The sequence below is a fragment of the Vigna unguiculata genome, chromosome 3, assembly GCF_004118075.2.
Source record: "Vigna unguiculata cultivar IT97K-499-35 chromosome 3, ASM411807v1, whole genome shotgun sequence".
In the NCBI taxonomy this organism is placed as follows: domain Eukaryota; kingdom Viridiplantae; phylum Streptophyta; class Magnoliopsida; order Fabales; family Fabaceae; genus Vigna; species Vigna unguiculata.
This window is the reverse complement of record NC_040281.1, coordinates 33,357,527-33,370,012: the sequence shown is the minus strand read 5'-3', so window position 1 is coordinate 33,370,012 and position 12,486 is coordinate 33,357,527. Positions and strand designations below refer to the sequence as shown.

At 32.6% G+C, this 12,486-nt stretch overlaps 1 protein-coding gene across 1 annotated transcript; it reads right to left on the bottom strand.

Annotated features, from left to right (window-relative positions):
* Positions 1-932: 932 nt before the first annotated feature.
* Positions 933-8,829, bottom strand: LOC114179112 (integrin-linked protein kinase 1). The gene is made up of 11 exons (XM_028065331.1): positions 8,406-8,829; positions 8,220-8,294; positions 8,008-8,124; positions 7,299-7,393; positions 6,814-6,934; positions 6,639-6,718; positions 3,352-3,411; positions 2,655-2,776; positions 2,483-2,568; positions 2,284-2,399; positions 933-1,407 (listed from the first exon to the last, which is right to left on the bottom strand). Exons 1-11 carry the CDS (start codon positions 8,670-8,672, stop codon positions 1,281-1,283), a joined length of 1,266 nt encoding a protein of 421 aa, XP_027921132.1. The 5' UTR covers positions 8,673-8,829; the 3' UTR covers positions 933-1,280.
* Between the last annotated feature and the right edge of the window lie 3,657 nt (positions 8,830-12,486).

Genomic DNA, 12,486 nt, shown 5'->3' with positions numbered 1-12,486 from the left:
ATGTAAAGAAAGTATGCAGAAACGAAGGTCAAAAGGGATGGTTTAATGAAAAAACTAAAAGGAATCTTGGTAACAGAAATGAAGTAAGGTTCAGACATCCGGAAGGAACAACAACAGAGGTCATTGTGTACCAAGTTTAATATTTTATTCATAATATCATAACAGAAATTGGATACTGTTAGTTAGATAAGAAAGTGGGAAGAAGGAATATGGAGGTGGAGCTTTATAGGAGAAGAGAGTTGTTTGTCAGGGAAAAGGAATGTCTAAGTAAGGTGGAGGAGATTCTAAAAAGGGTGGAAATGAAAGAACAACTGCAAGATGAGTGGAAATAGAAAGCAAGCATGGGTGGTCACTATACAATGAAATATGCTTATGGAGTACTACAAGGGCAGCAAGCTACATAGAAAAGTTAGAAAGAATATGGAAGACAAAAGTACCACCAAAGGTAAGATTTTTTTTTTTTTCTTCTGAAGAATGATTAGAAATTGGCTTCCATGAACCAAGGAACTAGGTAGGAAGCAAAAATGCTTAGATTGTTCAGTTTAGGATTACACGTAAAAGGTGGGCCTACCTTGTACCATATATATAATATATGTATCATTGCACGAAGAAAATGATTACAGTTTAATTTTAAATTGTATGTTGATAAGATTTTAATGTGAAAGATTAAAGTTCAATAGGTAATATTTAAACTACGGAAGGAATAAACTTTTTGCTGTAAATAAAATACACTTTGTGCAAAAAGAAAAAGAAGAAAGGTTTTAAGCAGGAAGTACGATTGGAGCTGGTATTTGTTCCTGACGGTCTTTACATCTACAACTTAAAACAACAATTTTTCCCCCACTTGAATTCACGTGAAACCACCAACAAGAAACTGCTACCAGAAATGCAATCCCAAAAAAGTTGATAGCATCTAATACCAAAGGAATTGGTAAGGCAAAGTGAAACTAATATTAGGTGGAACATAAAACAACGGATTGCATGAAGTGACCTACTTACTCAATTAGTTTGTACACTTGAAACGCTTTTACACATAGGCAACAAATTGTATACAATCTCACTTGAATGAGACGAGAGCTTAAATGTGATAAAAATACTAGAAACCAAAGGCAGGCAATTAAAATCACCTGTTCTGCTCATTAATCCAAACAGTTGAAAACAAGTATTGACTTTGCAGGATTTCCAGTTGGCCCAATCACTCCATAAATGCGGCAGCAAACCAGATGGTAGTGATAAATAAATCATCTGAGTTTCTGAACATAATAAATGCTATTAGACATTTAAGATGCAAACAAATGCCAGTGATGATCTGAATGTAAATTCTCCTTGATCTTTTCAAGACGTTTAAGGATCTCTAAGAAGGGTGGTCTCTGATTCACGTCATGAGCCCAACACTGCTCCGTTAATCTACGAACATGAAAGGCCAAAGTTCATTAGATTACTTGTATGATCCAGGGCTGCTCTAAACGAAATAAATGTTTGCTTTCTATAACTTCTATTAGTCTAATTTACAAAGCATACCAGAACCTCTAGTGAAATAGTCAGAAAGAAAGAGTTAAATCGTATTAATGCTAGTCAACTGGTGGTTTGTGAAGTTAGATGTACTAAACAGCAATAGTAAGCGTTGCCAAGGTTGCTCCATTTATGGTGAAGGTTGGCAAAATAATAACCATTATTGACCATCCCTTTAAGTGTAAAGGTAAAAAATGGGACAATAAAACTAATGTCTTTCGTGACATTTGGGCAAATATAAATAGCAACCCTAGCAATGGCGTATCGCATGGCTTTAGATATCATAGAACATTTAAACACACCCTACTAGAGTATGTACAGTTGAAAATTTTCAAATCAAACCAAATAGTAACAAAGCAAAGAGAAGAAATCAGTCCTAAGTCAGATGTTGAACAAATGGGAGGTCAAACTGACAATGTCAAGGATATGATCAATTTATGCATTGCTCTGAGATGAAGTATCTTCCTCTAATGGAAGCGTCTTGTAAGTCCGTTTATAAGACCCATCTAAAGTAGGTGGACTTCTGACAGTAACGATTTTAAGATATACGCCAGGACATCACGAAATACATTTGACTTTTTTTAAAGTAATGTAAAGGACCTACTCTCTCGAAAGCTTCAGCTATAAGATGCAAGCCTAGAAATGATTTATACATCTCAAACATGGTTTGTTAAGTGAAAGCCATTTTATACGTCTCAAATTTAGAAGAGCTACCTTCCAAAATAGAGACCTAGAAAAATGAATGAAAGAAATTTATCATAAACGACTTACTCTTGCAATTCATTGATATAACCCTTTGACCGAAATGAAGGCCTTTGACCCTCAGCAGCACGTTTTGCTCCATCATAAGGCTCGAGATTCGCAAAAGGTGGTTCACCTTCAAGCATCTGCATGAAATAAAGGTATCATGCATTACAATTAGCTCAAATTGTATAAGATAAAATTTCTGTATTTAAGCAAGCGGAATTACCTCATACAAAATCATTCCAAAGGAGTACACATCAACCTTCTTATCATATCTCCGATGTTTGAAAACTTCAGGAGCCATGTAGCGGTCTTTTTTCATCCCCAAGGAAAAAAAATTAAGTTTTGCATAAGAATGGATACTAATATTATAAAAAAGAAATTCAGAGAATACTCACAGCTCCCAGTTTCACCGGTCATCTTGTATACATCATGAGAACTCTGGACAGTGATAAGCTTACTCAATCCAAAATCTCCAACTTTTAAATGGTCGGCACTAGTATTGACTAAAAGAACATTCCTGAAATTTTAGAAAACAAACTTCAACATATAATACAGAGGCTTCTTAATTCCAGCTGAATGTATGTAAGACAAAATTTAGTCAACCTAGTTTCTTCAATTTGTTTATAAGCCATATGATAAGGACCCAAACATTGGGAAACTCACCATAAAAACACGACATTAAGGAGAGAAAACAAAACACTTAGATATTCTATTGAGCATCTCATACTACTCAATGTGGGATTAGGCATTTGATAATATCTAAGTCCTTATCATAGCAGCATCCCAAAGAGTCAACATCTTAGCGGGTTTCACCCTACAACCCTCAAAAGCTAAGCAGCTTTCACTCTACAACACTTTGGTCCTTTATTGATATCTACAACCACCTCTGATACCAATACATAAACACCCAAGAACTTGGAAATTTACTCTCAAAAGTTATCTACTAAGGAAGGAAGATCCAAACATTTAAATACTCAAACAGGTATCCTATACTACTTGATGTAGGACTTAGGCACCTCATAATAACCAAGTCTTTATCACAATACATCTTGAAATGCAGTCATAGCATGTTGTCCATAATAACCAACTTACCTTGGCTTTAGGTCCCGATGAATTATGACATTTGGTTCATTGTGAAGATAGGCCATTCCTCTGCAAAACAATATCAACAAAATATTCTTTAGCATATTGATCAAATTAAGTGAAAATGTATGTAAACAGATTCCTCTAGATTTACTAATTCAATTATCTGTGTTGATAAAATACAGGTTGATGTCAAATTAGCTTAGTTATACACTGGCCATATTATTTGATGGAGATCAAGAAGGCTAGCCAAAGCCAAATACAAGTGATGGATTGGTAATTCTTGTTGGTCCAGGTCCAATGAAAAGAGATTGTACACCTATGGGAGCTAAAAGACCAAAGCAAACCTAGAAGCTATAATTCGTAAAACAAACATGGATAGCGATGGGACAGTATGGATCTTCACGATGAAGCTTTGGAAGACTAAATGGAGTAGTTTAGGCTATGTTTGAAAGTAAAGCATAACTTAAATAATTAGTTGAAATTAATGAGTCTTGAACAATCGATAAGGTCTAATTTGAGCTAGTAATAGTTTAGGATTTTCTTTTGCCAGTTGGTTACGGATTTTAGGTTTGTTTCTTTGTCTTTTATTTTAATTATGACCAAATTTTTATTGGTTATGTTTTGCCCATGTAAAGTAAGAACAAGATTTATTTTTGGAATTGAACATTAATTTGAATAAGAAGTTTCAAATTCTCTTCTCCATTAGAGTTTCTTTTCTCCTTAGGGGTTGTAAACTTCTACTAGCACTCGAGAGTGATTCTTGTGGTAAGTTCCTCACCTTTGAGTCCATGACAGCAAAAATTCTAATGGGGTCAAAGTTTACCATTTCTGGTTAGTTGGTGAGCATTATTGTGGGATTTAGGGATTGCAGTTAGACATAGTCGGGATCAGATTTCAATTGAAGACTTGCTTCTGTGTTGTCCACATTGATGAAGGATTGACCCCAACCAAGGATGAAGACACATGCTTAAGAAGACTAAGCATGTTTAGAAAGGAAGTTCACTAATCCTTCATCCCTTTTCATTTGTGTTTATTATTTTTGATTCCCAAAGTTGACTTAGTTGAATCAACTTTAGTTGACTTGTTGACCTTTGACTAGGTTTGACTTATTGACTATAGTTGACTTGACTTAAGCCAACATGCTAATCTATGTTTATTTGCTTTGTAGGTTAATTAGGAGTAAGAAAGCAATGCTAGGTGGCGCATGGTGATTGGGAAGCATAAATGATGTGGAAGAGAGAGTAAAGCAAAGGCATAAAGCATAAAGTAAAAGGCATGAAGCAAGTGTACCTATGTACCTTTGGTCTCCTTTGTTTTTAGCACTCTTTGGCCACTTCTTGGAGACATATGAGACACATTCTTTGTCTCCTTTTGTGCTAGAACGAAATTAGCCTTGCACACACCATAGCTAGCTCTTTTGTTTCTCATTTTTTGTAACCTTATTTGACCTAGTTTCTAGAAGCTAGGGTTAGGTTTTTGTAGAGACATCCTTAGGTATCTTTTATTTGCTTAGAGGCCCCTAAACTCTTCTATATAAGGGGTGCTCCTAGACATGTAAAAGGGTTGAACATTTTGAAGTAAAAACACTCTTGTGTCTCAACCATTTGTGAGAGTTTCCTCCCTTGGGAGTGAATACTTTTAAGCCTTATCTTGCATAGCAAGTGGCGGCACACATCCACTCATCTTCAAGGTTGCCATGGCTTCTAGCCTAGCCTTGTAGTGGCGTGCTTCTCACATTTTTACCATTTCTTTCCTTTCCATTTTATGTTTTCTTCTTCCTTTAATTGTTCTTGGTTTTCTATGGTTTATGTGCCTTCCATTTCCTTTTTGTTTTGAATCAATCCATCATCTTCTTCTCTTGAGCTTTGTGAAAGAAACCTTCACATCTAGATAGCTTGCTATCTTAATGTCCAGTGGGGATTTCGCTTAGCTTTCTTAATCAACTCACACCATATTCAATAATCTTAAAAAGGAACAAGATAATCCTTCATCACACATATACCTCTTATCCATCTTCTTCTCTGCATTAGTTTGATATCATAGGTTCTTGATTGTTGGCTAAATATTATTCTTTTGGTAGTTTCATATTAAAAGGAAGTACTAAAAAACTACTTGTGCATTTTGAACTTTATTCCTTATATTCCTCAATTATTTTCTCATTTCTACATCCTTATTTGTTTGTTGACAGTTTGTCATAGAGTTATAACTATTTCTTTCATATCCTTGTTGGTAAATTATCAGTTTTTATGAATTCTCTTGGTCACTATTACTGGAATCATCACCAATCCTTCTTTTTCATCCATACTTGTGTTTATTAGTTGTTAATTTGTAACCATAAAGTTGTTGCATTCATCTCTTTCTTGTCAATTATCCATCTTAGATATTCTAGATTTGCCCACACCAAGTATTTTTGCTTATCTTTCTATAACCCTGAATTGTTTTCACTTCCACTTAAGCATTTTATAAAAGGAAACAGAATAGAAAAAGAAGAGCATATGCAAAAAAAAAAAAAGAAAAGAAAAAGAACCAAAAGCAAATAAAGGGCTTTGTACATTAAAAAATTCGGCTGTTTTGATCTTTGACCATAAAATTGTTTGAAATGGTCCTAAGCCCCTTGGTATCTGCCAGCTAGCAACTGGGATATTACTCTCGATCTTATTTAGTGACATTTAAGCTCTCCACTGAAAGAATTGAGCGGTAGAAGTCAAGAGAGCATGTTATTATTAGAGGGTAAAAGTCAAATCGTGCTAACAAATACGAGTGTGTATGATCCTTATTTGAGCACGCATACATGGGAGAATATTATTGTGAGACTTTCGCTTTTGTTCACTAACATTTTATGCAGAGATTTTACCATAACTTTTAATTGAAGATACAACGAGGAATAAGATGATTATTTGATCTTGAAAGCTATGCATCTACAATTGGAGCACATGAATACCGTGTTAGAAGAAAATAAAGGAATGCCTGAAAAGGAAAGTAGCAAGTTAGTTAATATCCGGATTACTGAGAGGACTTTGAATGATAATAAGAGTGAGCTGAGGTTTCGGGCCAAGAAAGGGTTGAAGAGAGACGAGGAGCTACTGCGGCTGGAGCACAATGAGACAGTTCAGAAGACCGACTGGTGTAATATAACAGATGTAAGAATAACTGGAGGAGAGCATTTTGGTAATTTGCTTTTGACGTGGTTTAATTTTTCAGTGGTTCCTCCTTCTCTAATGTATTTAATTTTTATTCTTAATATTTTTCTTATAACACAAAAATAGGAAAAGAAAATATCAAAGATACCATACCTCACAATATCCATGGAAAAGTTGATAGCTGTTGCTGGACTAAGTGCACCTTTATCTTTGAGGTACTGATGAAGATCACCCTATTTATGAACGAACAGAAGTTCAATTTAAAGCGGTTTGCTACCTCAAAAACTAAGTTCACTCAATCTGAAGGAGTTATATTTTATTCACATACCCCTCTTAGATACTCAGTGATTAACATAAGGGGCTTCCTGTCTGTGACAGCTCCAAGAAACTGAACTATATTGGGGTGTCGAAGTTTCACTAACAAATTGACCTCATGCCTGAAGTCCTGACTGTATAAAAATTAACCCAAAAAATATGAGAATTCCAAAAAAAACTTTGACATACGATTTATATGCTGCAACACCCCCTCCCCAATTCCTTTAATTTTTTTATCATTTATCATAAACAGAGATGACTACGCATCCAATATCCAATAGGTTTAGAGTAAATCATGAGTACATTCAGCAAAACACTTAATTAAATTGTCAAAATCTTTCCTAATTCTGACAGAAAACAGGTAAAAGTAAAACACTAGACCTTCGTTTTAACAACGTCAGCAATCACAAGCAATCTAAAGGCATTCGCATTGGAAACAACGACCACTAGCAAACAACCAAATTGAAACAAATGCCAGAGCAAAAGAAAGAATCTCACATCACCAATCTATCTTCTGAGAGAGATGGAAGAATACGTTTAACAGCAACTGGTGTTCCACGCCAATGGGCTTTTAAAATCTCACCAAAAGACCCCTTCATGAAACATAAAGACATACACGAAAATAAATTAAACCATTGGAAAAAGAGGTCTTGATATTTTTGGCATAGATCATATATATCCTTCAGCAAATAAAATCTTGTTCAGTCCAGGTAAGATTATTATGAACTTTATCCTCTGACTGAACACATAAACAGAGCCTTCAAAGAAAACAAAAGGAAGACAACGGAAAAAACACTTTTCAGTTGTTTCTGTTCTTGGGTTTTTTGAACACCTGTTTTGAAAAAAAAAATTAATACATTCATTTCAGATGAGAAATTGATTGATCTTTAGTGTAAAATTGTTTTAGAAAACAGCTTTTAACGCACAAAAAACGTCTGAGAGGAATGAAACCGAACAGAAACTTTTTTTTCTTTTTCCCAGAATCGCCATAGAAAGGCTTGAAACGGGACAACCGTCCTTGGATGACGATTACGAGCAAATACTTCAAACTTGCCACTACAGGGACTAAAGCATTGCACAAATCTATGTCAGTGTTACGCAACAGTCGCAGAAATGTAGTGAAACAACGAGTTTGACCAAAGCAAAGAGTAGGCTTTGAAATCCGTTGACCAAAGTCAAACCAAGAAAACGCAGAGGCGAAACCTACCTTTCCGATTCTCGTGGAGGTGGAGAAGTCAAGCTCGGTAGGTTCGATTTCCCAGTCACACTTATTAGGCAACGGCGGCGGAACAGGCTTCGGTTCAAAATGGCTACCAGTTTGCCCCTGCAACGACCATCACCGTTCAAAATCAAACCTCAACTTCACTCACCATTCACAACACAAACACAGAATTACACACAATACTAAAAAAACCTCACATAAGACAAGCCTCCATGAGATTGCAAAAGCTCTATCACATCAGTCTTCCTAGCTCCTTCCGCATCCGCCAGAGGCTGTTCACAACAACAAGCAAAACCTAAAGTTTATTCACCATTTCACAATCAAGCATAAGTGAAATAATAATGCTGAGAATACTAATCGTGATCATTATATAATAGTATTACGGTGTTTTTCCAACGATCTTGTGCGTTGACATCGGCTCCGAATTCGATCAGACACTTGGCGACGTCGATCCAGCCGTGGAGGGATGCGACGTGAAGCGGGGTGCGGTTGTCGTAATCCCTTGCCGTAACCAGCGAAGGATCCTCCTGCAGGAGCTTCCGCACCGCTGCGGCGTCGTTTTGGTGAGCATGCCACAGTATCAACGACGTGCGACTCACCCTCTGCTTCTCCTTCTCCTTCTCCTTATCACTATGGCTTCCCGAACTCATCGCTTCAAACTTAACCCTTTCTTCAACACTCGCCTAATTATATTATCTTCTTCTACTTCCTCTTTTGCGTTTCCTTTGGTTTGATTTAGTTGCTTCCTTACTCAACCATGTTTTCAATGTCAACTCACACACTCTTCCAATCCGCGTGGGCTAACTTTTCATCGTTATTACCATTTAACCGCTTCAACTGTATAATTATACTGCTTCAACCAATCAATTATTATAGAAGATTTCTTTTGATTACAGGAGAAAATGGAATTCTTATTTTGTGCAATTAAATGTATACAATAATAAAACTTTTTGTGGCTAATTTTTATTCAATAATTATAATGGAAACAAAGTCTTCACCTCACATGAAAGTGGATATTCCACATTTCCACGCTTCAAATTCACATTATAATGGCTATCAATGGCGTTCTTTTGTTAGGTGAGAAATGGCTATCACGTTTATACAAAAATATGGACTAGGAAAAAAGAGGAATTTGTATTATTCAAAATGTAATTAATCAACCAAATCAAACCTATTTTTAATACGTGTAATATGTGTTATAAGAAAAAAAGAAAGAATTTTTATGTATTACTTTGTGATTCATAAAAAAGTAAATTTTTATTTTTTTTTATTTTATTAATATCTTTATACAACAATTTTTTTAACATGCTATTAAAATAAAAATACACAATTTTGGTAAAATTGAAATTATTTTGCATCCTTTCCTTAATTATAACAAATTAATTCATTTGTAATAAAATGATGTTCGATGGGAGAGTTTAAATTTTTCTTTAGTATTTTAATTTTATATTTTTTTTATCATAAAACACGAGACTAAAAACTCCTTCAGAACAAATAATTTTTTTAAAGATTGCCATTTTGATAGAGTAGTTTTTTATATCATCAATTAATTAAAATTTTATTGAATTTTAATTTTAGAAATTTTACTTCAAAATTTAACAATTTTATAGTAATTTATAATTAGAGTTGGGAATCCATAAATTTAAATGAGGCGAACATGAATAAACTCTTTCAATGAAAAAACTTTTCAAGATGTGAAGGTGGCGGTGATAAAGGAATGTGAGTGAACTTCATTTGAAAACCTAACAACAAAATAAAAACCTAATACATTTTGTTGTATTGGATTTCTTTTATATAGGATAATTCATTCTCTGTTATTCAATGTCAAACTTAAAAATACAAATTCACATAATGAATTATACGAGTTTAAATTTTTTATTAAATTTTTATGTTACTTTCTGTTGTGTCTTTAAAATATATTAATAGTCATTAATTTTAAAACCAAGAACTTTTAAAACTTAGTTATACTATTAAAAAACTAATTATCTCTATTTTTAAATACTTTAATGTTGTAACTTTCATTATAATAGCAGACTTTTACACTATTTATCGTTTACAAGTAACGTTATATGTGAATTTTATATTAGATAATACACAATTTAGCAATTTTATTATACTTGTGTCATTTCTGTTTAAATAACATTAGAAATATCTTTATACAGTTAATCCATTCTAGTTGAATTATAAAAACAATTTAATTTCATTATACGGTACATCTGAAGAGTTTTTACAGTTTAAAAAATTACAGTATCTTAGATATAAATTTTAAAAGATTGTTACAAAAGTCAATTACATTATTGCACATGACAATCTACTTTCGGAAACAATGTTAAAGACTTTACGTTGTCTATATTTTAATCTACTTTATTGTAAAGAGTTTTACGATTTTTATTTTTTCTTTTTTTTTCTTTGGAGTACCCCTCGAGATTCTTATTCTTATATCTACTAAAGTGAAATTTGATCATGTATAGGTATATATTATAATCTTATTAATAATGGTTGTGAACATGTTACAGCTCATAAATCATTGTTAAAATGTTTACACTTCTTGAGAGAGAGATATATTTATAATTTTTAGGATAAACAATACAAAAATTCACCAATAATACATACTAATTTTATCACATTTATTACATTTATACTTTCACAACATATGCCACTTAACTTACAATAATATTCATAAAAACTAATAATCTCACTTTACATTATCTCAACAATATTATGTGTACATGTGTACAAACCATTTGGTATCTCAACAATCATGTGTACATGTGGACAAACCATTTCTCACACATGTCATTTCAACAACTTCATTTTTCAAACATATATCCAATTAATTAGGTATTATAATTAACTCCCTTATTGTTAGCAAAACTTTCTTTACACATTTATAGAATTTCAACTAAGCTTTTAATAAGTTCAAATATAAAATCCTACATTGATAACATTTTCCTTTAATAAGCATCAAAGGAGAAGAAGAAAAGAGAAATGAATCTTTCATAGAGACGAGACTAATTACCTTAATAAAGAATATGACCATATGACCAGTTTATCTCGATCTTTATCTTGTTATCTCCTTAGGATTATAATATCGTAAGACAATTATACTCCTTATTTTTTAAATTTTAGAGAGAATTTAAAAAGAAAATATATTTAAAGAGATAAATTCTCCAATGAAAAAGAATTAACATCTATAACCTAATTATAGGATTTACACTATTGACCCATTAAAATTTATCTTGATAAAAAAAATTATCAAATCTTAGATTCTTTCCAAAATCAAAAATCACCATCCTCAAAAATTCATTTACTAAGAAAAACATATGGGTAAGACTTTCCCACCTTGTCTCTAACTCCTATAGGTAGAATCACCAATTTCAATTTCTAAACACATTGATCATATTGATGTTTTTACCTTTTAGTCGTCTTATCCAATGATCTTCCAATCTCACTATCTAGAATTATAAGATAAATATTTTGAGGTCTGAACCTCATTGGTTTCTAAGATATGAGATAGATCTATAAAACACATTATACAATTTAGAGAGATGAAGTGGTAAAGTAACCTTATAAGCCATCGGACCTATCTTTCGAAAAATGTGATAGGTCCAATGAATTTTGGAGTCAACTTCTTAGATTTGGTTCTTGCTCACTATCTTTAATATGAGAAACCCTTAAAAATATCTAATCATCTACTACAAACTTTATGAGTTTTCTTCTCTAATTTACATAACATTTTTGTCTACTGTGAGAAGTCTTTGTTTAGTCTTGTATTTATCAATTTTTCTCATTAATTTATTGCAACAATTTTAGTCATGTTAGAATACTTTCATTATTCTAATTCTAACATAAATATGTCCTATATTTTCTACTAGTGTCTCGTAAGGTGTCCTCCCAATTCTCTTCTTCTAATAATAATAATTATTATGCATAAATTTCACTAAAGGTGAAATCTCATCCGAAACTACTCATACAATTTTAAAAATATGTCCTCGATAAATCTTCTAAGATTGAATAATTCTCTTTTCTTGTCCACCTATCTAAGGACGATAAGGTGAAATTTTTTTGATGAGTTTAGCAATACACATTAAATCAGTGTGTCTATAAACTAATTAGACAAGTCTAACATTAGATGTTAGACGAATCTGTCGATGTACTGATTATACGAGTTTAATAATATACATTAGATCAATATGTTTATACACTTATTTGTATTTATAACGAATATACTTTACGTATTTTTATAATTAATTCTTTGTATTGTTAGAGAGTTTACTCGATATTTTTTTCACGTGTTATATTTTTGTATTTTTTTTTTTCAAAATCCACTCTTTAAATATTATATATATATATATATATATATTCTAAACTTATGAATAATTTTTTGAGGTTAATTTGATTCAAAATTTAATAATAAACTTAAAACTATGTTTTTTCCTAGACATCTAAATATCTTTTAATATT